Source organism: Maylandia zebra, linkage group LG19, assembly GCF_041146795.1.
Source record: "Maylandia zebra isolate NMK-2024a linkage group LG19, Mzebra_GT3a, whole genome shotgun sequence".
Lineage (NCBI taxonomy): Eukaryota > Metazoa > Chordata > Actinopteri > Cichliformes > Cichlidae > Maylandia > Maylandia zebra.
The window spans coordinates 7,517,314-7,544,075 of NC_135185.1; the positions used below are offsets into that span (position 1 = coordinate 7,517,314).

At 40.9% G+C, this 26,762-nt stretch overlaps 2 protein-coding genes and 1 long non-coding RNA gene across 9 annotated transcripts in view; 2 read left to right on the top strand and 1 right to left on the bottom strand.

The window, feature by feature from the left end:
• Positions 1-10,112, top strand: part of slc4a11 (solute carrier family 4 member 11) — a 101,993-nt gene extending 91,881 nt beyond the window's left edge. For 2 of the 3 annotated variants that reach the window (XM_004554778.3, XM_004554779.2), the window contains exons 17-21: positions 989-1,154; positions 2,879-3,052; positions 4,518-4,713; positions 5,839-6,008; positions 7,029-10,112. In XM_004554778.3, coding sequence (XP_004554835.1) covers positions 989-1,154; positions 2,879-3,052; positions 4,518-4,713; positions 5,839-6,008; positions 7,029-7,095 — 773 coding nt within the window. In that variant the 3' untranslated portion in view covers positions 7,096-10,112. The remainder of the gene's footprint in view (positions 1-988; positions 1,155-2,878; positions 3,053-4,517; positions 4,714-5,838; positions 6,009-7,028) is intronic. The other variant, XM_004554780.4, reaches the window with a different exon arrangement.
• Positions 10,113-15,287: 5,175 nt separating this feature from the next.
• Positions 15,288-17,550, bottom strand: LOC105940988 (uncharacterized). 2 transcript variants are annotated; one of them, XR_001167639.5, is made up of 3 exons: positions 17,262-17,550; positions 15,941-16,149; positions 15,288-15,710 (listed from the first exon to the last, which is right to left on the bottom strand). It is a non-coding gene; the product is annotated as an uncharacterized LOC105940988 (long non-coding RNA). The 2 variants fall into 2 exon arrangements; XR_001167640.5 differs by lacking the exon at positions 17,262-17,550 and adding an exon at positions 16,658-16,748.
• rpia (ribose 5-phosphate isomerase A (ribose 5-phosphate epimerase)) lies at positions 16,660-24,913 on the top strand. Of its 4 annotated transcripts, XM_004554782.4 has the most exons (10): positions 16,660-16,759; positions 16,856-16,928; positions 17,826-17,886; positions 18,099-18,154; positions 18,272-18,331; positions 18,582-18,646; positions 18,727-18,795; positions 21,454-21,595; positions 22,877-22,976; positions 23,071-24,913. In XM_004554782.4, exons 1-10 carry the CDS (start codon positions 16,746-16,748, stop codon positions 23,166-23,168), a joined length of 738 nt encoding a protein of 245 aa, XP_004554839.1. In that variant the 5' UTR covers positions 16,660-16,745; the 3' UTR covers positions 23,169-24,913. The 4 variants fall into 4 exon arrangements, with proteins under 4 accessions (XP_004554839.1, XP_076733495.1, XP_004554840.1 ...); XM_004554781.4 differs by having other exon boundaries at positions 16,676-16,928; XM_076877380.1 differs by lacking the exons at positions 17,826-17,886; positions 18,099-18,154.
• Positions 24,914-26,762: the final 1,849 nt, after the last annotated feature.

The following is a 26,762-nucleotide window of genomic DNA, read 5'->3' on the forward strand; positions in this document are numbered from 1 at the left end:
AGATAACTGAGACATTAAATCGTTTCTTGAATGCATCTATAAATATATATTTTAATAATTTACTCTTGAGAGCTTTTTTGAGCATCTGGTTTGTCAGGAATAGACATTTAACATTTTTACACAATTATGAAATAAAATTGTTGAAGCAACCTAAGTGTAAACAGTGATTGCTCAATCTCTTACTTTGTGACATACTGTGGTATTTTTTGAGCTCCATTTAAGGAATTTGAAGATATCCTAAACTTACTTGAAGATACTCCCAAACTTATAACCTTTTTATTTCCAAAACATGTTTTCTAACTGCGAGGCCCCTCTTATTTAACACCTTTATTGTCTTTTTATGTTCCCCAATCAAGGCACAGGCCAAAACACATTGGAGATTTTCAATTTTTATCCTCTATTGTTTAGCATCATTTTGTGTCCCCATTCATTGTTGCCAAGGCAGCAGCTGTTCTCTAGAGGTCGACATAGAAACAAAGAGATCAGTGCCAAACCCTCAAATGAATTTAAATATAAGTGCTTTACCTCCAGAGACAATAAGTCATAAGATAATAGAGCCATTATTGTATTGTCATTCCTTCCTAAATTTAACCAACTGCACTTAATAATTCAACCGCCTTTGACAGGAGAGTGTGCCAAAAAAGATGTTCAGCATTTGAAAAAAAAAATCCAGCCTCTCTTATGATTATTGGTGTGAAAAAAACACGAGTCATTACAGGAGTTTAAGAGACAGTCGTGTTTGTAATGATTGAATGTGATGAGATAGGAGTAATGCTAATGAATTTTACACAGCTCTTTTCTTGAGAATATTCTTAATGAATTTCAGTATATTCACACATACAAGAATCTTGTTGGAAGCAGATGTTTCTCATGTCCCAGGCTAAAGTTAAATATGAGTTATGATGGCGGTTTAAGGCATCATTTTGTAATATAAACTTAAACTCGTGGTTGTTTTTTTTTTTTGTTTAATTTTCTTCCTTTGAAACAGTTCCAGTGTTTAAAGTTCATAACCGGCCCACCTTCAACGTGGCACCATTTGAGCGGCTGTCGCCCATGAACGTTGTCAGCGCCATGGGACTCGGCTTTCTCCTGGCCCTCCTTATCTTCATCGACCAGAACATCGTCGTTTCACTGACGAACGCACCAGAAAACAGGTAAATCCTTATATGCTGAGCAGACGTTGGACATCTAAGAGATATGATTGCAAAACTCTCTTCACTGAAAATAGCTTAACAACACCAAGGGGAAAGTTGAGTTGATTCTAGTATTTGCTTAGCACTCTTCCTGTGACCATTCGGAATGCTGTCAGACTTTTAGAGATCCACTCCTCCACTTTGGAATTTGCTTCAACCGGATATTTTCCAGTCTGTTGGGGAGGGTGGAAGTCAAATTGTCACAGTCAGAGAGCTCTAAAGAAGCCTCGGAGCCAAAACACAAAACAAAACAAAACACCCAGTTCTTCTAAATTTGCATTGGATGGGCCAATTTAGAGCCATCAACCATCTAGCAGCCCTACAATGAAAACATATAATGATGGAATTTCTGGCATTAGCTTGTACATTTGTTGGACAGAGATTAATTGGATCTAAATGTCTGCTCTAAATATGGAAGAATTCCCCAGAGGGCAGATATCCACTAGTCCTCAAAATTCAGAAAAATAATTAAAGATATCTAAAAATGGGACTCATTGTGAGATGAAAAAGAGTGGTAAACAGAATTCACTTTGTTTATACCTCATGTCTTCCTTCATATGTCATTAATAAAAGAGTCCCAAACAGCTGAAGCTATTTCTGCTGCAGCTTTGTTCTTTGTGTTATTTTATCTGGTCCATTCCTTTATTTGCTTTACATCTTTTTTGAAGCATTTGAACTTTTTTCCCCCACCCGCACAGATATTTGATTCCATCAGTCGTGTTAGTTTAAAAAATATGACAACATTTTGAAAATGAATAAAGACTTTACAGGCTCTCAGCATGATCCCAACTTACAAAGTTATATATATGGTTGTTGAGTGGATATAAATGAAAATGAAGCTAAAGGCTTCTTCACCAATAAAATCCTCTTTCACTTAGATTTATGCTTGATGACCTAAAGTTTCCTATGCACTGTAATTTACAGTATGCAGCGGTGCCAATGTCATATGCAAGGGCATAGAGCAGGAGGCACGACTAGTGATCAGTGTGTTCATATTTCTTTACAACACTGCTGCTGTCTGCCTTCAGGCAGCATATTTACAGTTTTAGGCTACCAACACACACACACACACACACACACACACACACACACACACACACACACACACACACACACAGTCCCCCTCATACCACCTCAGAGATGATGCATTGCAGTGATCCCTCACTAACAGGGGCAAAAAAAAAGTTTGGTGGCATCAAAAAGGTCGCAGCCTTGTTTTTGTGTAACATTACTGTAATGTCATGCTCGGCTTATGATGTCATCATCAGTGACATATTGGTTGTGCTTTTCATTCTGTAAAAAAAGAAAAGAGAACGAATCCACAAAAATGTACAGGATTTTTTCTTTTATGTTTAATGGGAAAAAGTTAGTGAAACGTGAGCGAGGTTTGTCGAAGGGCATCACTGACCTTAGGAGAAAGATGCCCTTTTTGGTTTTAGCAGAAGTGTACTAGTAGTTGTAGAGTGTACAGGCAGACTACTGTCACGTGGACTTACTTCTAAAAATTTGTGTATGGCAGTTTTCTTGTGCGTGCCTTTAAACCTATTTATAGAACTTATGGTAAATGTACTCTGTTACTTTTTTACATTTGTATGTAATTTGTCCCTTTATGGTTTTAGAGGCAGCTTTAACCTGTTTTTGTGCTGCATTATGCTGTTGACTGTAATGGTTGCGTTACTCCTCAGATTGCTGAAGGGTACTGCATATCACTGGGACCTAATGCTCTCTGGGCTCATTAACATCCTAATGTCAGTGCTGGGGTTGCCCTGGATGCATGCCGCCTTTCCCCACTCCACCCTCCATGTGCGCCAGCTGGCTTTTGTGGAGCAGCGCGTTGAGGGGGGGCACCTCTACGAGACGTGAGTTACCCACCCTCTCACTTCCAGTGCTAATCAGATTCTTAATTAAAGCTCGTCTTCAGAGCGTGTGGCGACTGTAATCTTGAGTTGTATCCTGTTCTTCCCTGATTGCGTGATTACTATGTAACTAAAGATTTTCCCTCGGGGTGGAAGAGGTGAGGGAGTTTTTAATAGATGAGAGGATTATGTTCATCATTCTGGCCACACAGATATGTGCAAAATTACAGTTTGCATATATTCGGGATTAAGAAAGTAGTTGAGTATGATTAATGGAGACTAGGGGGGACGGTCTTATATAAGTTCAGAAGATTTAATTAGAGATATAAGCTGGAGAAAAGTGTGCCATTTCAGGAATTTTGAAAGTGTGTATATGTCTGAAAATTTCGAATATTAGTATCACTGACTGTTTATGAACAGCTGTTATTTCCAGTGTTTTTGAAGGTGTACTACATAAAGTATTTTTATTGCATCTTTATTAGGAGGTGCTTACTAGTCCTGAACAGGTGACATTAAATTAAAAAGACTCAAGAATAAGATAAACACAAGGTAAAATAAATAAAAATTACACAACGAGAAAAATGTGAGGTTTCAGCTCCACAGGTTGAGAGTCCAAATGAGGTCATTCCAAGGTCACAGATGCAATCCCTCACGTTGCTTTGATTGTTTCCTTAAAATGATGGTGAGGTCCATTTTCAACTTCAGAAAACATATATAATTGTGCAGGTTCTTATTGATTAATACTAAATACTTTAAAGCTTTTCCAGCTTTATACAAATCAAAAGTAATCTTTGTCATATTTCACTTTGCAAAGCAGATGCATTTTTAAATAGCAAATTCAAAATGCTCACATGTTTTGTTTTTTTTAAGTCTAGCCGACACCTCCAATCATGTTCCATTAATTGGAGTGCAGGATTGCTGGTGCCTGACTTCAATTAGCTTTTGTAGATGTCATTAGCCTAGGGCTTTCCTTACTTTTTCCAAACAACTCTGCAAATTTTTTAAATCAACTATACTCTAGCAAAAAGCTTATTTGTATTTTATTAATTTAAACTTGTGTTTGTTCATGATGCGGATGAAGAGATGTTCTTATTATCACACAGGCGACTCATAAGTCCTGATCATTTTTGTTATTTTATTGTTCAAAAAGAGTGGTTAATATTTTTAATCTGTAAGAAGAGAGTTATCAGTAATAGCAGAAATCTTCATCCTTTTTGTGGTTTTAAAAATAACAGGATCTGTTAATGAGATATTGGGAAAAAAATATATAGCATGTCTTTTCCCCACTGCTCAGGCCCCTTAAACTCTGGGAAGTGGGTCTGGAAAATTCCTGATTTTTCAAATGAAAAAATATGCTGCAATACTGATAACAAAATCCCAGAAAATACATTGTCTGTTGCATTGTATGAATCAATTGGGGGCTTTCCAGTAACCATTCATTTGTATGTTATTGTGTGCGTTTTCTCAGTATCGTCCAGGTTAAGGAGACCCGTCTGACGTCTCTGGCTGCCAACATCTTCATTGGCATATCAGTGTTGCTGTTGCCTCTCCCGCTGCAGTGGATACCCAAACCTGTCCTCTATGGCCTCTTCCTCTACATCGCCCTCACCTCCATCGACGGAAACCAGATGTGCGACCGAATGGCTCTCCTTCTGAAGGAGCAGGTCAGAAAGTGTGTGGTGGAAGTAACAGTTGAATAAATGTGTGTGTCCGTGTCCATATGTCGATAGCAGGGCTCTGCAGATCAAACGGTTGACTGTGTGCCCGGTGCTGGAGGACCAGACACGAGTGAAATGGTATTTGCAAATATAATTTTTGTGCTCGTATATTCACAGTACGAGGTGGGTAGTGTTTAGTGAATTAAGACAGATAAGCTGATAAATTAACATTTTTATTCTAGTATAGTGTATCAAACACATAACAATACTAAAAGAGAATGCTGATTGTTTGTCTTGAGTGTTTTATCCTTTGTGTCCGATTTAACCTTCCTTCTCTCTCAGTAAAGATGTAAAGCAAGGCTTGCCATTTTTCCCTACGCTTGGTAATGTCACACACTGGCGCCTCCTAATGACGATATGAGGAAATGACTCAAAATTTACAGGTTTCGCTGTGTAGAAAGCCTGCATAAGTGTAAATCTTAGTGTTGTAGAAGCATTTATGCTCATGTACATATACAATCATGCAAAGATTAAACTGAAAATAAAATAAATGTATTAATTAAATAAAAGTAAAACCAAACCTTAAAAAATCTCATATAAACATTGTTCAATTTAATGACCACATTTTTTTTGCTTCGTATGAAATCCAGATCTTTGTCTGTTTTCTTCTTCACATAAATACATTTTCTGTCCTCACCTGTAGATAATTCCAATTTACTGACTGTACAGGTACCAACCAAGCTTTAGAAGATGCAGATTTGTCCTGTCATTTTTTTTAATTTATTTGCTCTTTGTTTGTTATAAGATTAGTACCTGACACCAGATCAGTTGGTGGAGCTAAATTAGTTTTTGCTGCAGCTCGACTGGGACTGCATGTCCTACCAACAATCAATGTTATTGTGGTATACAGTCACACAGGAGATACTATAAATGCAGTTATTGTACGTTGTAGGAATGAATGCTAAACGTTCGTTGTGATTTAAAATCCAGAGTGCACTTCTTAAATGCGTGTGGGTTGCCCACTTCCCTTAGTCATTCCTTTAAGTTTGCAGGAGACCTGAGGACAGTGAAGAAGAAGAGCCACAGGGGAGATTGTTTTTTAATCTGTCTTGATCCTCTCACCTCCTGCAGACATCTTACCCACCTACCCACTACATCCGCAAAGTGCCCCAGAGGAAGATCCACTACTTCACCTTCCTGCAGATGATGCAGCTGCTGGTGCTGTGTACATTTGGCATGTACCCGATACCGTACATGAAAATGATCTTCCCTCTGGTCATGATCCTCCTAATCCCAATCAGGTACGACTGTGACCACTTTGTCCCGTAAAATTGTTTTCTCGGGTGCTTTAAACCAGGGTGACATTCAGCACCACACGGGTAATAACAAGAGCTGTGTCTGACCTAAATCTGCCCTCTAGATGAAAAAAGCTTTAAATTACAGTGAAGTCTGGTTTCTGCTGTCTTTTTTTTTCTTTCAAAAATCTTCATATCTCTCTAAAAAGTGCTATTATGGGGAATAAAGTAGACAAGATGATGGATTATCTTTAAATGTTAAAGTTTAAAAACAGAATAATGTGGAATGGAAAAAAACTGCAACGTCTGACTGAACGATACCCAAATATTGATCAGATTGATAAAACTTTGAAACACACTGTATGGAGGCTTTTACCATAATGATCAGATGCAGAACTAAAGCACAGCATACAAGCCTACTGGAAATACCTGAATTTAAAAAACAAAGTTTCAATTATTTATTAGATGATCACAGTGGATAAATACACTGAAAAAATACATTTTTCATGAGGTGACCTGCATTAGTACATTTTTGTGTGGGGAAGAAGTATTACACATATGCTTGAGACACGACACAGCATTGATATTCAGCAAAGTTGTGCTTCAGGTTACTGGGAGCGAGCTAATTCAATATTCCCCTTTTCACTTGTTTGTTTTGGTTCCCTCCAACTTTGTTTTTCCAACTGGATTGTAATAAAAATCAGGTTACATTAATGAGTTAAAAATATAGGGGGAAAATTCTCAGTCATTCTTTTTTCAGTCTGATTTTATAGTGCAAATGTTGACACTTAATCACCATGAAGGTAAATGTGTATAAAATAATAATATCCTGAAACCATAAAGTGCATCTTTTAAAGTTTGGGGGCTCGTAAATTAGCCACTGTAGAAATGCGCTGATAAGAAGGCGGTCAGTTTTATCTGGTAAAATCAGACACTGGAAAGGGTTTGGGGTTTATTTTCTTCTTATGCTTTCTTTCTGCTCTAACAAGCACCAACTGACATGAATTATTTCTGCTCTGTGTTTAGGAACAACGTGCTCCCTCATATCATTGAGGCCAAATACTTGGACATAATGGATGCCCAACACATGTAGCTACAGATGGAATAAGCTCTGGATCCACATAAAGACATCTGGAATTTAAACAAAAAAAAAAAAGAAAAAGAAAAAAAAGAAAATTAACAAAAACATATTTTTCAATGCAAAACTGTATGGAAAGCAAAAAGGAAATATATATCGACTGTTTTGATTTTTGTATCCGATAAGAACATTCTTTTAGGTGAAACACTGGAAAAGTGGCAAGTCATGTGAAGAGGGACGAGAGTCGTGGGAAATATTTTCCAAACATTAAACGGACAGCATCTCTCTGAAGGGGAAATTCTACCGAAAAAAAGGAAGGAGGAAAAAAAATGAAACATAAAACGGGACCATCCAGAACTCCCTGTTTCACTTCTGTTTGACCCTCTCAGATTGTTCAGTGCCATATACCTCCATCTTCTCCATTCACACCTTTTACTTTTCTATGGTAACACTTTACAATATCCTACTGCAGTGTGTACATCTGTGTTTTAACCTGTGGGCAACTGCTTCAAGTATTCACTAATACTGCTCAAGTAATAAAACTGCTGCCAGTGGAAATTGCGTATTAATTAGAAAGGTGTAATGGCACAATGTCAGTATGAACATTATCTATTTTTGACACTTTGCACTCACATTGTGTTTTTACACTGCCATACAGGGAGGTTTGCCATCTGTACACTGTGTTAAGTATTGAAAATCTTTTCCATGGACCACTTACATGAAAGTAATACCACGTTTAGGCCACTGTAAAGAAAATCTTTACCTTAATCATTGTGCAGTGTTAAAACCTTCACATTCCTACACCTTTTAGCTGTGATCCTCCCTTTTATCTATGTAGGACACGTGCGTCCTTACATGTTTTGATTCTAAGTCATTCCAAAAACGTTAGTATTCATTAAGGTGTGTGTGCGTGTGCGTCTGTGTGTGCGTGTGTGCGCCATCATCTAGCTTTCTGCCGGGTCTTAGAAAACCGAATTTTTAAGGTGGAATTTAAGTGCTCAGATGAATTTTAAAAAATACATTCCACGGGTATATATTATGTGTAATTATTTAGAAAGACAGCACAAACCAAATCATATAGTAAAGTCTTTATGAAATTATGAATATATTAGAATATATTATGGCAGTATATAAAACTTATTATTGTTCAAATCTAGGATTATTTATTTATCATGATGACCGTTTGTCAAGTGGAGAATGATCATTTTGTGTGTTTGCCCTGACCTGTTGTTCTCTTTTTGCTCTTTTTCATCCCACAGATACCAAATGTTGTATTCCGAGTGTGTCTCACATATGACTCTCCCACAGTTTACATATCAAAGTCCCTTCCAGTTCCATGTCACAGTTCTGGTGCATTGCTAGTAAAGTCAGGTTAAAAAAAACAAAACAAAGCATCTGAGAGCTTTGGACTGAACAAAATGCATTTTTTTTCCTGTGATCAAGTGTTCAAAAATGAGTTTTAGAATAACCCAGTCTTGTTTTCTATTTAGATGTTATGATTAGATCAGTGCTTGCAGATGTTGTCATGTAATAATCCAGGTGTCTGGAGAGATTAATATTGTTATCTACAGCTCAAAAAGAAAAAAAAGATTCTAAGCACTGATTTGCTTAAAGCATGTCACCTGGGTTTTTAATACAATGTGATGCCAATGGACATGTATCCTACATGAGAAAAAAAAGTAGCAAGTCAAACAGTAACTTCTCATTAAAACGAATGCAATGCTCAATATTTAGCAATACTGTGTATAAAGCAGAACTTCACCAGTGATATTGGGGTGAATCAGCAAAGGCGGACCCATCACTGAAGCAATGACAGGCCAGCTGTATTTTTACAACAGCACCTTTTCAGTCCATCCTCATGGTACAAACGCTGCTCTGCGCTGATTTGATTACGTTACACATCAAGAGGAAAAAATAAATAAAAAATATATATATATTTGCCTGTCAAAGAGGCATCCACAGTGGCAGATTTTGTTGCTTTCCCAATATCCAAATGGCAGCTCCCGCACTTCTGTTCAACTTTGTCTTACAGATGTGAGAAAGATGTCCAATTTAAGCAGATGGATGTCTCATGCTGAGATAGCAAGGCATAAAAGCCTGCAAGCATTTGCATAATCCTTGGACTAAGCCTTAAGACAGCACTGGTGAAAGCAGGATGAGATTGTGAGGTATGAAGGAATATGTACAGTTTGCAATGCAAAGTTTAGTTTTTATTAACTATCCATTATAATCCAACGCAAGGTATTAGTTTCTAACTTTGGACTGAGATTTACTGATTCTTCTTCTTATGTGACAGTACTGTTGTTGTTCCTTGATATCCTCACTGTACTGATAATTTTGGAATAGCAGCAAACTTCTCTCAGAGGACTTGATATTGGATTTGGGATGAAAGATACTACTCAGTTTGTGAAACCTTGACTTCCCCTTCCTCCTAATTGGATTTGTTTGAAATTGCGTACTGTGATGTTTTGTTTAGGTTAACCACCCCTCTTTTCTGATTTCATATAGCCTACTTTTTCTAATCATGAATGTATGATGTGTGGATTTTTATATAGCATACTAATTTAGGTGTCAAACAGAATCTGTAATTTTGTCAAAAAGATCAGCTATATTTGTAAGCTGTAAGATGTAAAATGAGAAAAAATGGTTATCAAAACAGAATGTGTTGGTTTACTATAGTGTGTGTGTGTGTGTGTACACACACACACACACACACACACACACACACACTCTACGCTGAAAAAGAGAGATTATCTCAAGCTGTTTGCCAAATAAAAAGTAGTAGTGATGTAAATAAGTGTGTGCTTGTGCTCACTGTGAATTGGTGATCAGATTGTCGTAATGTTTGATATTTATATTAGTGCCCTTTAGACAAAGGTTCCTTCTAATGTTATTGACCACCTTGACCATTTATCTACGGCCACTACCAGGACAAAACGTTCCCCTCAGCAGCCTTGTTCATTTAGAGGATATTACAAAAGGTCAAGACATTATGTGCCACATGGTTACATAAAGAATGCAGTGTATTTTCAGTATGCTAATCTGCTGTGGAAGTCAGAAGGTAATCGACTCAAAATAACTTCTGGGTTGTGCCAAGTAATGCAGCTGTAGGACCGTGTGTGAAATACAGCTCCATGCTGCAAACATGCATCTATTTCTACTTATGTTTCTATTTTTTTTTTTGACACAATCTTGTTTTAATAAAAATAAAAACCCACTCCTATATTTATAAATTACAGAGAGAGATTTTTATGTATCTTAACACGTTTCCAAAAATTTTAAGTTATCTGTTATTTCACCTATAAATTTCCTGCTCTGTAGGGAATTAATAGGCATTGTTGGTGCTTTAAGTATCATCCTTCCATTGAAACAAACCTCGGTGTAAGCGCTATTATCAATGTTACTGACATTCATCCTCGCATGGGGATAAAACGCTTCAACCGCTCTTTAACCAGTAGATGTATTTACAGCGCCGCCTTCAGGACTGTTTTTATATTCCCAACTTCACTGAAAGGGGATCCTGTGTGTATTGGTACCATAATTACTGAATGAGTAATTACGTGTTTTAATAAATATTTATCTCGAACTGATGTATAGGCAGAAAAAAATATCAATTTTTAGAGTATAACATCGTCTCTGTTGCACTGCACCTGCGCAGATGACCGCAGATCTCTTAAGTCATAAGAAACCTGGCAGTGCAGGTGATCAGCTCTGTGGGGTTATTAAAGGTACGCGGACAGAGTCGCGTTAAATCAGTTAAGTCGCTCTGCCGCTCTGGGCTGCATGGTGCGGAGCTCTGACTGTATAAACGATGGACGACGCGACAGCACTTTCTCCCATGGTGCAAAAATGAAGCCAAAATATTCCCCTCGTGGAAGCTGCCATATTGCGCTTTTGGAGCCAGAGTGCGGAGGAGTGACTTGAGGTGGAGCGACTGCGTCACGCTCCCACCCACACACCCGCTGGACGTGACCGCAAAGTCTGTATTTTTGAATGATTCCTTAGTTTTTGTTATCCATTTTTTAACAGATGACATCAGCTGCATACTCCACAGAGACCCAGAGTTACTGTTAATATCAAAAATGTAATGCTGTCCTTTGAGATTTTAACAGAAGACTGTGAGTGTAATGGATCTAAAACTGTTTAAATCTTCAGAGCACTCTACAGCCTGGTAACAACAGCAGCAGAAGGTTTCAGTAGTGTATTGTAATTTGTTCTTTTTATTTAATAATAGAGTCCACATAATTATTACCAGCTACACCCACCATGGGAGAAACTGGTGAGAGAGACCATCAGGACCAAGCTGGGTTTCCTGGGTCTAGAGGTTTGGAGAAATCCAGATGTTCTGTTGACCCACTGAGAGAGGCATCATTTCAGAAACATCAGAAGAACTGAAGTTCATCGCAGGGATCAAGGAGGACCTAATGATCTTCACCACCAGCTCCCTTACAGAGAAATCTTCAGAACTCCACTGTAGGCCCACTCCAGAAGAGACCTTTGGTTTGTTTAATGTTATAAATACTTGGACTGAACTCTTACATAAAGATATTATATTCAGTCTTGTAGAAATATATGTATATATATGTATGTATATGTATATGTATGTATATGTATGTATATATATGTGTGTGTGTGTATATGTGTGTATATGTATATATGTATGTGTATATGTATGTGTGTATGTATATATATGTGTATGTATGTATATATATCAGCAGCAGCTGGATAGCGTAGTGGTTAGACTACATGCCTTTGGAACAGAGGATCGCAAGTTCGATTCCTGCCTGGGGCGTCTGTATCCAGTAAGGGTCCTAAGGCTAGACCCCCTATGCTAAGCAAGCCTACCGCAGACATGAGCGAGACAGATAAATATGAAGGCATGCCGGCTCGGACGTCGCCCGGATCAACAAGGTCCGCGTCAGGTGTTGAGGAACCAGGGCACCCTGACGAAAAGTGGGCTACTGGAACAAGAAGGCATCGGTGGGCAAGAGACGAAAACAGGGCATTGTTGGAATGCTACTACGCAAGTAACCCTGGCGGAAGGGGCTACATGAATAGGATGAGGGACCTATGGATTCTTCGATACCCAACATCCACAATGACGGCGAAACAACTAGTAGCTCAGTGTTCCAACATTCGAAAGAAGGGACTGCTCTCACAGCTGGAGATTGACGAGGTACAACACAAATGCTACGGCAAGGAGGAGTCAGGACGCCAGGTCAGGGGGGAGATATCATCACCCGAGATTGGGTACATAGCCCCAAGTGCGATAGGAGAAGGATCGTTGAGTGCGAGAGGAACTGACCTGAAAAATAGGATCATGGCCAAGCTTGAAACCTGGATCCCCCGTAGCCGGTTACCAAGATTACGTGAAGTACCCTCAGAAGGTCTGCTAGATGATGTTAATGCAGCACTACGGGCAATACCTACAACCACGATTACCGACACTAACAAGCTCATCTACAATACGGCAACAGTGATCAGTGAGATGCTTGGCTACAAGTTGAACAGCGACAAGGGGCAGTACCCTCCATGGAGAAGGAGGCTAGAGGGCAAGATCAAAGTAGCACGGAGGGAGGTTAGCCAACTAACGGAGTTGCAGAAAGGTGCGACAAATAAGGTGCCTAAGAAATACAGCAAGCTGTCCATACCTGAGGCCTTGGAAACTGCCAAGCAAAGACTCACAGCCTTGGCCAGCCGCTTGAGGAGGTACACCAGAGAGATAGAAGGCAGGAGAATAAACCAGCTGTTCTCCACAGAACCAGCAAAGGTGTACTCTCAGTGGCAAGGGAACAATAAGAGAACAGCACCACCAAGGCTGGAGACGGAGCAATACTGGAAGAGCATATGGGAGAAGGATGCAACCCATAACGGCAATGGCTAGAGGATCTGAGGGCAGACCACAGCGACCTCCCTGAACAGGGTCCAGTAACCATCACAGTGGCAGATATCCAAGAAAGGGTCTCCAGTATGAAGAGTTGGACAGCACCAGGGCCCGACATGGTTCACGCCTACTGGCTGAAGAAGCTGACTGCACTCCACGAGCGTCTGGCAGCACAAATGAACCAGCTGCTAGTTAACGAGAGACACCCGGAATGGCTAACTGAAGGCCGGACGGTCCTGATCCCCAAGGACCCCAAGAAGGGACTGGTCCCCTCCAACTACCGACCAATAACCTGCCTCAGTACTACATGGAAGCTCCTGTCAGGCATCATATCGGCTAAGATGAACAGGCACATGGGTCAATACATGAGCGGGACACAGAAAGGAATTGGCAAGAATACCAGAGGTGCAAAACACCAGCTACTGGTAGACAGAACAATCAGCCGAGACTGCAAGACCAGACTGACCAACCTGTGCACTGCCTGGATTGATTACAAGAAGGCCTATGACTCAATGCCCCACAGCTGGATACTGGAATGCCTAGAATTGTACAAGATCAATGGGACCCTAAGAGCCTTCATCAGGAACTCAATGGGGATGTGGCGTACAACACTAGAGGCCAACTCCAAGCCCATAGCACAAGTTACCATCAAGTGCGGGATCTACCAAGGAGATGCTCTGTCCCCACTGCTGTTCTGCATAGGCCTGAACCCCCTCAGTGAGATCATTAACAAGACTGACTACGGAACGGAGCAGTTGTCAGCCACCTCCTGTACATGGATGACATCAAGCTGTATGCCAAGAGTGAACGAGACATCGATTCACTGATCCACACTACCAGGCTATACAGCAATGACATTGGAATGTCGTTCGGACTGGAGAAGTGTAGTCGGATGGTAACAAAGAGAGGGAAGGTAGTCAGAACTGAGGGGATTGAACTACCAGAAGGCAACATTGCAGACATAGAGGACAGTTACAAGTACCTGGGGATCCCACAGGCAAATGGGAACCATGAAGAGGCCGCTAGAAAGGCTGCAACCACCAAGTACCTGCAGAGGGTCAGGCAAGTCCTGAGGAGTCAGCTGAATGGTAAGAACAAGATCCGGGCCATCAACACGTACGCCCTGCCCGTGATCAGGTACCCTGCTGGGGTAATAGGCTGGCCAAAGGAGGAGATAGAAGCCACTGACATAAAGACAAGAAAGCTCCTGACCATGCATGGAGGGTTTCACCCCAAGTCCAGCACCCTGAGGCTGTACGCTAAGCGGAAGGAAGGGGGCCGGGGACTGGTGAGTGTCAGCACCACAGTCCAGGATGAGACAAGGAACATCCAAGAATACATTGGGAAGATGGCCCCAACTGACCGAGTGCTCAGTGAATACCTCAGGCAGCAGAAACCCAAGAAAGAGGAGGGAGACGAGGAACCATCATGGAAGGACAGGCCCCTGCACGGTATGTACCACCGGCAGATAGAGGAGGTGGCTGATATCCAGAAATCCTACCAGTGGCTGGACAAAGCTGGACTGAAAGACAGCACAGAGGCACTAATCATGGCAGCACAGGAACAAGCTCTGAGTACAAGATCCATAGAGGCTGGGGTCTATCACACCAGGCAAGACCCCAGGTGCAGGCTGTGTAAAGATGCCCCAGAGACAATCCAGCACATAACAGCAGGGTGCAAGATGCTAGCAGGCAAGGCATACATGGAACGCCATAACCAAGTGGCCGGCATAGTGTACAGGAACATCTGTGCCGAGTATAACCTAGAAGTCCCGAGGTCAAAATGGGAGATGCCCCCAAGGGTGGTGGAGAATGACCGAGCTAAGATCCTGTGGGACTTCCAGATACAGACGGACAAAATGGTGGTGGCTAACCAACCGGACATAGTGGTGGTAGACAAACAGAAGAAGACGGCCGTAGTGATCGATGTAGCGGTTCCGAATGACAGCAATATCAGGAAGAAGGAACACGAGAAGCTGGAGAAATACCAAGGGCTCAGAGAAGAGCTCGAGAGGATGTGGAGGGTGAAGGTAACGGTGGTCCCCGTGGTAATCGGAGCACTAGGTGCGGTGACTCCCAAGCTAGGCGAGTGGCTCCAGCAGATCCCGGGAACAACATCGGAGATCTCTGTCCAGAAGAGCGCAGTCCTGGGAACAGCTAAGATACTGCGCAGGACCCTCAAGCTCCCAGGCCTCTGGTAGAGGACCCGAGCTTGAAGGATAAACCGCCCGCAGGGGCGTGCTGGGTGTTTTTTTTATATATATATATATATATATCCCCATCCATCCTCTCTGGTCACTGGTATGAATGACTGTGAATTATTTTGTGGTAAATAACACACTATTGGCAAAAAAAACACAGTGAAAGAATTCCAGATCACTAGTTTTTAGTCATCAGGTTTTATTTAATTGTGTCAGAGAAAATCTCATGTGCTCTTCCTGTGTCTGAGTGCATTCAGTGTTTAAAATAGAACCTCTGCAGGTCTCAGATCAGCAGCTTTCTGAAACACCAAACTGCTGATATGTAGTGACACACACGGTTACATGGGTGATTAATCCTTTTGACTTTTTGTCTTTAACTTTATCAATAAAACAGCTGCACATCAATAAAACACTGACAGCACATGTGGTACTTTAACCTTTGTACTGTTTTTTTTTTTATCAGTTAATTCTGGAGTTAACATGAACATGTTGGATATCTGTCTGCTTTCACTGGGTGGTACAGAGGTCTGAGTCTGAGGGGAGCTCCTGTAATCACGAAGAGAACAGAATCATCACAAACTGAAATATAAAGTTTATCTCTCAAATATGAAATAAAGCTGATCCTTCTTGGTCCTCACAGAGTTCTACTCTTGCATTCTTTCAGTTCTACAGTTCTGCTGACATACGAGCTGCTTATTAAAAAAGGCCAAAGCCTTATATACCATACATACTATATAAACAACATATATAAACAGATTTTCCAATATAATATTTACCTTTGAGTTGTTGGTGCTTTGTAAATGGAAATCTCCAGAGATGAGAAGATGGAGCAGGTTTAGAATAGAATAGAATTCAACTTTATTGTCATTGCACATGTCACAGGTACAGGGCAACGAAATGCAGTTTTTAGTTTGTAGTCCTGGTTCAGTCTGCTCCTGCATTGTGGTCACTGACATACAGCAATGTTAAAGCTGCTGCCTGAGTACTGAAAAACAAATAATAATGCTACAAATTATTTCTCTTAAAGGATGTAAGCTGTCCAGAGTGCTGCACATATAACTTTGTGACCATTAACATGAATTCAGATTCGTTTTTTTTAACCTGAATATTTGAAACAAACTCTGTAAATATACATGTATATTATATATATATATACATATATATACATATATACATATATATATATACATATATATATATACACACATATATATATATATACATATATACATATATATATATATATATACACAGAGGTTTTCACAAGTTTCACCGTGATTGCAGCTGCCAGTCAAAGCTGATATGATGACGTTGCACCCCAATTTAAAAGCATTATAGTAGTAATTAGAATCAAACTTATGGGAAAGGAGACCCCTTGAATATAAATGATGATAAATATTGATAATCAAAGAAAGAATATTTGCTAAACAAAAGTTCGAGGAGAAATTTGTATTTTATCCACTAACACGGAGGAGGCGGGGTTTATGACTTACACTGCAGATCTATGTTGTTTGAGGGGAAAGCTGTCCGCGGCGCTGTCTTTGGTGGACCTGTCTGTCTCCGTGTCTTGTGGGCCGGGTCATGACACTTCAGGGGTGGGTCTCCTTCAAGAAACACGCAGCTGGATTTGTGTATCTAGCATCCCGGAGGCTGGCGGTTCCCAATAACTATAAGCACGTGTGTCTTTTCAGTCAGTCTGCAGCTAACATGGCAGAGGAGGCGAAGAAGCTAGCTGCTTACGCCGCCGTGGATAACCACATTCAGGTACAGCAGGTTCTGTTACCGTTCACTCTCTGCTAGTTTGTCGCTTACTATTAACAGGATTTGAAACAGCAGTATATAGTCTTATCTGCGTGTTTAGATAACAGCGTGCTAGTAAAGTTGGCTAAATATACAGCTAGAAGACCAGCTTAGTGATTTGTTACCGTTATCTAACTTGCACGGTTTGGAAGCGAATTAGCTGAGTTAGCTAGCTAACTTTGCTTAGCATTAAGCAGTGCATGTTACATGTTGCAACACATAGTAAGCCGCTAGCTAAGCGGTCGCTGTATTTGACAGAGCCGTACACTGCTGATTTAACACGGCATGACCGCTCACCAAATGTCACATTAAAGTCTCTCCGGTATCCATTTGGGCCGATGATGATGATGATGATGATGATGAGGGGCGTCCATAATAACCTTTTACTGTTGTGCAATTACGATTTGTATGTACACTCCTGCACCTCCGATCGCCTCTGTGTTCAGGGTTTAGAAAGTCAATCTCATGAAGCAAAACGCTGCTGAGCAGTACAGAGCAAACAAGTCTGCTTAAGAAGTGAGCTGTCTGCACGTTGGGTTGAACAGAAGAGCCCAAACCAGCAGGTCTGAAGCACGTGTCCAGGCTCTTCTAGTGGGAGGGGCTTAGATGAGACAGGAGAGAGCTTTCTACCTGCTGAAACCTAAAATCTTGGTATCTTGTGTTTTAGTCATTTTTAGTATGCCAATACATGAATTAAACACTCAGCAGTCCTAACAAAGTAGATTCATGATATGATCATTGTTATTATGATTGCAGTCAATTAAACCCTTATGCATCTTTTGATGTTGTTTGTTTTTCTCCACACATCCTCAGGATATTTAGCCTCACTGCATTTGTTTGACTTTATTTGTGTTTTTCTAGAATAATCAGGTTGTTGGTGTGGGCAGCGGGTCAACTATCGTCTACGCTGTGGATAGATTAGGTGAGGGAAACCTGTACGTCAGAAGATAATACACCAACTTTGAGCTCTACAGGAAGATTTGAAGCTCTGCTCCAGTTGTGACACAGAGCACAGTTTTTTTTCTGTCTTAACAACACAAGCAAATTCCTAAATGCAGCACCATTTGGGTCTTTATTAGAATTCATAAAATAGAAGCACTAATGGCCCTTGTGTTTTATCCCTCTCTCTTCTAGCTGAGAGAGTGCGTCAGGAGAAACTCAATATTGTTTGTGTTCCCACCTCCTTCCAGGTTGGTTTGCATATTTCACAACAGTGTGGAGCAATATGGCTTTGAAACATCATTTCCCCTTACTTAAAACTGTGTTTTTCTTTCCTCTGTGCTTTTCTTTTGTTTTTTGTCCCACAGGCTCGTCAGCTGATTCTACAGCATGGCCTCACTCTGTCAGATCTGGACAGGCACCCCGAGGTATGATGAGCTCATTGGAAATCAATCTGAAAGCCCTGATTTCCTGTCTATCTCTACTTACTATCAATAAAAATAAAAAGGGGGCAAAGCCCAACCAAATAAATAAAACATGATTGGGAGAGCTGACTATAGCATTTTCTACATTTAGGGAATGGTTCAGGAGTTTCAGGAGTTCAGGAGTTTCTTTTGTATATATATTTTGTGCTCAGTGGTCTGCTTGCATAAAAAATCACCGCCTTTGCTTTTGCAGCTGGACGTGGCAATTGACGGAGCAGATGAAGTGGACAAAGACCTCACGCTGATAAAAGGTGGAGGGTGAGTACAGTACAGATGTCTGATTGCAAGCAGCATCTGTCGTGTTTTCTCTCATTCATCCTCTTCTTCTTCTTCACCAGTGGCTGCCTGACTCAGGAGAAGATTGTAGCCGGCTGTGCTAAACATTTTGTTGTAATTGCCGATTACAGGTGTGTATCAGTGAACCTAAATGTCAGATGTTAGAGAAAGTGTGGTCATTCAGAGGTGTAGTGTGAAGTAGCAGAACACAGATTTCCACGTGTGCACTGGAGTTGTTGCTTGTTTCTAAGCACATGTAAAGACTGTAATAGCTTTATATATTAGACAACTATAACTAGGAAAAATGGTCAAACTTTAGTGATTCATATTTTATATATTTGCTTATGAGATGAATCAGAGTTCTCTACACATAACAGGCAACTTGGCAAAGAATCTATTTTAAATGGTATCTTTAGACACTTTATTCCTGTTTCTTTAGCTGAATCGGTGATGATGTTTGTACCATCCAAGTGATAACCATTGAGCTTTTAAACATGGCCTATCTTGCCTAAGAGTTAAGGCTGTGTTGACATGCTGTTTTGAATGTTGTATGTTTCCATTTTCTTAGCAAAATATAAGGAAATGAAAGCGGGTAGTTCAGCAGCAATGTTCCCTCTAAGCTGCACGCATGCGCAATTGCGCACTGCTGGCACGCTCTTTGTGCACAGAAAATCTGCGTTGTGCACAGAAAAAAAAAATCTACGCTTAATTGAAATTAAAATTAATACGTTAACAACTCTGTTTTGCAGTGTAAGTCAATAAGTGACTGGCTGCTCCCGTATGGGATTAGAAGATGCCACCTTATCCCATAGTCCAGCCAATGATGCGATTCACATTCGTATATACGCAGCTAATCAGCGTCGTTGACAGGCTATGACAGCGTCCTTATGTGCCGACACCGGTGTTTTAGTTAGCAAAGCGGCTGATGTGGAGTGAAGCCACGTTAATGACAACGTGTACAACCATTGGAGATGTGAGCAGGACGGACGGAACAACTGACGGGAAAAAGTGTGGACTTTATACCAGTTTTTGAATTGTGTTGATCGGCCACGTAAAACCAGAGTTATGATAAATATATATGCAGTGTTTGGTTTTCTTCCTGAATACTATCGTTGTTTCTATTTACTGCGGGAGGAAATGGTTAAAAACTGCGTTTTATAAGGAAAACGCTCGAAAGCCTATGAGCAAAAAAACCCCACCTTTTCCTATTGGTGGAAAAATGTACCATGTCGACCAATCAAAAAATGACATGGCAACATTGCATTTAGTTGTTTAGGAAGGGGGAAGTTTTAGGAGTGATGGTGTGTTTTGAGATGTGAGAGATTTCCGACATTTAGCGCAAATCTTGTGTAGTTAGTGTGTAGTGTAGTCACTAGTTTTGTTGTGTGTGTCAGAACAATGAGGCGACTGCTGAGTGTTACAGGTGTTACAGCAGTGATACAGCTCCTGTTGTCAGGCCTGCAGGTATCAGGCTGTTGTTCTCCTTTATCTCTTAGTGGACAGAAATTATTTTTTGGAGTGGCACAAATAATTTGTGTGGCATCAAATTTGATGCAGAACAGCTGATTGTTCTGTAAATAGTTTGAAATGTTTATTTAAAAAACGCCTTGGCTGCATTTTTAGGTAAACAGCTGCAAAAACTTTGTTTGCAAAACTCAGTTACTTTTTTGAAGAAGTAACTACATAATTAATTGCCCAACATTGGTCATTATATACTGCATTTTGCAGAGAGAGAGTTACAGACTCTCTCCCAGACCACAGACTCGTAATACAAGTCAGTTTGATATAGATAGATATATCTATATCTATCTATCTAATAGTGTTAACATACTACACAGATCATGAACAAGATTTTTATTTTCATTGTAAGTGGGATAAAGTAGTCTAACATAAATGTAAATGCTGTAATTTGATTATTTTAATAAACCGTGTAACTTGGATGGATTCGATGCTGGCGTGACCACAGTGCACACGTCTGCTGTTGCTCACAGGGGTCCAAGGGACCGCTCAGGGAGTTTGTGTGTTCGCTCAGACACATGAAAAATTAGAGGGAACATTGCTCAGCAGTGTACTTTTTTTAAAACCAGGGTTGATTAAATTACTCTGTTACAACAGAAAAAATGAACTGCACTGGACTTAACCTGTGCATGATTCCAAACATCCACCATATAAACCTGACCCGACCTTTAGGATGTACAGGACATGAAAAATTATTCATATGAAGATCTTGACTATCTGGGTATAATTAAAGGTGCACACTTGGGCTTTTTAGGGTGATGGGGTCTGGCCACCCTGCCAGGCAGGTGAGTGGTGTGGAAACCCATGTTTGCAAATTTAACTTGAATCTATTAAAAATCTTTGGACAAGTTTAAATCCAGGTGACTTTGGCCTCAGGAACCATGTAATCCTACTGTTTATTAAAATATCGTAGAATTCAGAGATCTGTTGAGGTGTCATTAATCGTTATGTTTTGGCAGACGGTTCAATATGATAGGAAAGTGTGTTTGTAGCGTTACCGTGTACGAGTGCTTGTAATTCCAAGACAGCACCAGTTTTACCACAGCTTTGAACCAGTGATGGAAATGTGTCCTTTCATTCTAAGTAAACTGACACTCGCTGCTGCCACATCAGCTATCACAGCCACATCGGGTACCAAATAAGACACTTTAAGTATTAAATATTTGTATTCATTTTCTTTTACTAAAATAAAAACAGGTTTTAGACTGATCTGTATCTATGTGAGGATCATTCGTCCAGATTTGATTCGTTCCCTTTCTCCACAACTCCAGGAAGGACTCCAAAGCTCTGGGCCAACAGTGGAAGAAAGGAGTTCCCGTTGAGGTTATCCCCATGGCGCATGTTCCCGTCTCCAGAACAATAGCCAAGCGTTTTGGAGGCGAGGCTAACTTAAGAATGGCTGTCAGCAAAGCAGTAAGTGGACTGACTCTAACATCTGTGACATCTCAGCTGCACCTCTGTTTCATTGCTCACAGCTTTGCTTTGGTTTTCCTCCTGGATTTTCATTCAGTGGTTCTCAAACTTACCATTGAACTTTTAGCGTTAATCAACAGTTAAAAAAGAATTTAAGTTTAAATTTAGCCATAGGCTGTGCATAAAAGAGACATTTCAGTGGCAGCATATTGGTTAATAGCCTTTGTTTGCTTCTGGGGACTTGTGCCTGTTGTTTGTCCCGACCAGACTTCCATAGGTGCTACACCGCAGTCACTGAGCCCCATTTTCTACTTTTATTAGCAACATTTTAACCCTTCCCATAAAACAGAATCAAAAATGCTGTCGTGTATATCAGCCTGATGTTGCCTGTGTAGCTGGCCTCAGTGTAAAAGGTGATTTTACCCTCTGATCATCTCATTTCACTTATCCTACCTACTAGTATTTTTATCTTTAAGTGTGTCCAAATTGAAGGATGTGATGATGGATGGTGATACTGCCTCATCAGTGACAGTGAAGCATTACACTGGGCTTCACATGAAGGAGTTGAACCCACAAACAATAACCGGGACTTTACATTTTTCTATATGTTGTTTACTGAACTTGGTGAAGCGAGGAGCACATAGTTAAACGGTTTTTGAGTAACTTTGAGGAAGACTTAGTGCTGCTGTGGACCAGCTCATTGGCTGCAGAGCCTGTAGTGTCAATCCAGTGCAATTAACTAACTGCGTGGCCTCGTGAGTCGGCTTCGTTAGAGGCTTGTGACAACTGTGTGAAACTGAGGAAAGTTTACACTGAAAGCGGAGGGCAAAGCCGCCTACACAGGCGCCGTAACTGCCTCATTAACACTCTGCAGACTTTAATGATTTGCCTCCTACTCTGTTCTTTCAAATGAACAACATCCAGCGAGAGACGGGAGCCTCTGTTTATTATTCCAGCTCTTAATGTTTTCATTGCTCTTTTTTTTTCTCTTTTTTTTTGTTTTTCCTTTTTTATGCTGTTGAGCCTGGAAACTGTTTTGAGTGCTAATGAGTGGGACAGTTTGTTTACTCACAGATCCTTGACGATCAGACATGCTGTTATTTAATTAAAACTTCCTTTATAATCGCGCACGATCACTTAGTAATTACATGTGGCAGACCACACTCGCGTTTTGTAAACTGCTAAGGAGAACAATTATATTTCCAGCGCCTGAGATAACAAGCTTTGCGTGTGTTCCCGTACTTTGCTGGAGTGACTGGGTTATGTATTTGTGGCTTTCAGGGTCCCGTGGTCACTGATAATAGCAACTTCATCCTGGACTGGAAGTTTGAGCATGCTCAGAACTGGAAGGAAGTGAACACTGCAATCAAGATGATCCCGGGTGAGGAGCTTGGGGCGTGTCTCATTGTTGTTGTAAGTATATTGGTCCATCCATCAGTGTTCAGAGTGCTCAGCCTGTCTCTGTGTGCTTACAGGTGTGGTAGAGACCGGGCTCTTCGTAGGGATGGCCGAAAGGGCCTACTTTGGCATGGAGGACGGAAGCGTGCAGGTTCGAGATCCTGCGGTCAACTGAGTTTTCCACCATCAACACAATCTCTCTCTGCTCATCTTTCCGAATGACCTCACCGCTCCCACAAGTGCCATAGTCTTGATTTCCTCCAGGTGCCCTACTGTTTGGGTTGAGCTGCACCTCCTGCAAAGCAAGGCAGTTTTCACACATCTCACTAGGATCTCACTGAAGATCACTTGGTTTTCTCATCCTGCTGGTGGTGCTTCAGAGTTTTAAAGTGCCTGATGAGTAAAATCAAGTGCGTCGCATCTTCTTTCTTAGCCTGTAATGTCCCCAGTTTGTCTTCCCGGTCACACTGGGAATTTTGGCTCCTCTGCAGTTAGCAGGTTTGACAGAGTCTCTGCAGAGTTGTGGTTCTCAAGTATTAAGGTGAACCACTGCAGTGCTGCACAGCCAGATTAAGGAGTGCCTTGAGATTTAAAAAAAGAAGACCTTTTTAAAGGCACATTTAAAAAAATAAAATAATAATAATAATAAAATAAATAAATATCATAATTATATGTCAAAACATCTGCTAGGCCGACAAAACCAAAAAAAACCCTGTAAGCAGTCAGCACTAGTCTCCCTGCTTTTGGAGGGATGGCAAGAACTACTAATGAATATCCCAATTTAAGCAGCAAGAGGCATAAAATGATCTAGTGCAGCTATGAAGCCTCTGGTAATGTGTTACAAAGATGCACAATATAAAGGTGGAGTGTAATGCAAGTTTCCTTGTTGAAGAAGCCTAACATGACACAACAGTCCTGAATGAGGACAGATTGGGGAAATATATGTGGTTTCCTCTGAGGTTTCACAACTGCTCCTGTAAAGTTAGACTAATCATTGAAGGTTAAAGTCCTCAGCCTCGCTGTTTGTCCAGGAAAAAAGCAAAACTAATGCACGTACACATCTCCTTCCTCTGTCTCTGTTCTTTTTGTGCCTGTATGTCACCTGCATGACCGTTACTTATCCTTTACACGAGTCATCTGGACACTGAACGCCTCCCACTAACGCAACTTGAAGTAGGTAATGATGGTAGACAGCCATGCTATTTAACTTTGGCGTGCTGTAGATTATGTAAGTTTCACTAGAACCATGAGTACATTTTGTGTCTTGTAATACCAAAGTAATAGAATGTTCTTTATGATTCAAGTAGCAAAAGTTAATACATTTTCATAGTTGAATGCCTTTAAAATATTTTAGTTTAAGACAAAAGCGTTGTCAGTGTTGGTGAAACTGCATCTTCGTAGTTCAGTTTATAGCATGGAGTCTGTCCCTTGAAGAAATGATCCCTTATGTTATTTTGTGGCCAAGTTACTGTCTCTGCCTGCATCAGCCATCACATGTTGTTCTTATGGTTTTCAAATTCAGCCGTTCCTTCGACTTTACTATGCCTTACACTGTGGTTTTATTTTTGTGAATGTGTTTGTTTCAATGTAAAACTCTGAGAGACTCTGGACATGGGCAGAGCTGCGAAATTCAAGATCAAGTCATGCAAATGCAGTCAGTTGGCAAATATGTTTAAAAAAAAAAAACCAAACACTGTGAAGTGCACACACTCGGATCCTGTTCTAATGTTATTCCAGTCTCATAAATCAAATTCAAGTGGCCTGGAGATGAAAGGTTAAGCGATCTGGGAATGTGTTTGGAATATTTTTGCACCAGCATGGTATTTTTCTCCATTCTTTTCTTTACCAGTTGACTGTGATTATTATTATTTTTGCTGCAAAGGTTCCAATTTCTTTGTCAATACAGGACCAAAATTATAACTCAATGTCTTGTTTTATTTTTTTGTGATTTAGTGTGAGCATACTTGTTAACACTTATTTCCCTTTATTTAAAGCTATTAACAAAATAGCAAATTGAATAATAGTTAAAATATTAAGATGATATCCGTACCAATGTGTGATTTCTGAACATTATTTGACTTTGACCTTGTCAGTCACTGTACAACAGGTATACAAGGAACAAAATTTCATTACAGTTGGTGAAATATAAAATTGTATAGCAGCAGAAATCCTGTAACATGCGAGGGTTGGGACAACAGAGCATGAAAGAGGGATGAGGATGCAGTGATGATGTCTGTGCCTCGAAACAAGCAGCGCTTGGGTGCAGTGTCATAAATGGAGGGAAGGCGAGCCTCAGTGGTTTTCTTCCACCATCCTCGCCTCTCTTCAGTCTTCCAATCAGAGGTACTGCAGCAGCCACTCCACACATAGATGCAGCTGGTCAAAATGCCCTCTATGGTACCGCTCTAGAATGTAGTGAGGATGGGTGGGACTAGGGGGGCTCTCGTCATCCTGCGCAGGAAGTGCAGCCTAATGTTGTGCCCTCTTGACCAGTGACACCATGTTCAAAGTCCGACGTTCAGGATCAGGTTGTTGACTCCACACCAACTGTTACACCACCTCTCTGTAAGCCAGGTGGTCATCCCTGATGAGGCCCACTGCTGTTGCATTGCCCGCAAACTTCATAGTGTGGTTGGTGGTCATGTGTCAGAATCAGAATCAGAATGGGTTTATTGCCAGATGTTGAGGTTTACAACATTAGGAATTTGCTGCGGTGCTTCAGTGCAAACAATAAGAATTAAAGTGCTATGTAGAAAGAAAGATATGTGCATGAGATATACATGAGATATATACATGAGAATAAGAATTAAGAGTGCTACGTAGAAAGATATATATACATGAGTGCAGGTGGTGATCAGTGCCAGACATGGAATGATGCAGTGACACAGCGTAGGGTCATGTGTTAGTGGCGGGGACAGTCAAGTGGTTATTGTTCATGTGTCCGACAGCAGAGGGGAAGAAACTGTTCTTGTGGCGAGAGGTTCTGGTGCGAATGGACCGGAGCCTCCTGCCTGAGGGGAGCAGGTCAAACAGACTGTGTCCAGGGTGAGAAGGGTCAGCTGAGATCCGGGCTGCACGCCGCAGTGTCCTGGAGGTGTACAGGTCCTGCAGAGATGGGAGTCTGCAGCCAATCACCTTCTCAGCAGAGCGCACAACACGCTGCAGTCTCTGTTTGTCCCTGATAGTGGCTCCAGCGTACCACACGGTGATGGAGGAGGTGAGGATGGACTCGATCAGTCATCAGCGTGAACAGCAAAGTGCTCAGAGTGGTGTTTTCCAGGTGTGCAGGCTTCAGTAAAGAGAAGAGGAGATGGTGTCCTCGGTGGAGCAGTTTAGTCACTAGGCACACGGGAATGAATATAACAAGCTGTGCTCGAGTTTGTGCAGAATGCAGGAAAGTACCACCCTCCTTTTTGACCACAGGGAGGCGCTAGATATTCAATCTGCTTGGTGTACTTAAGGTAGTTTAATGCCAGCACAACAAAATGTTCTATATACAGATTATGCGCTAATACCCTTATGTACAATACATAGCTAAATTCGTCTTTTGTATATTAAATGCTTTGACATGTTTATAATTTGTGTAATATATATTTATAACACAAAAAATGTTCTGTAATGTCATGGAGAGCTTTGAGCTTTTCTCCTGTGACTTGAGTTATAGACATTATGTCATTGTTATCTCTGTGTAAATGAAACTGAGAACGATAACTCGTGACCAGGACCAGGAACTGCACCGATCTTGTATAGCCACGTTGATGCTTTCATG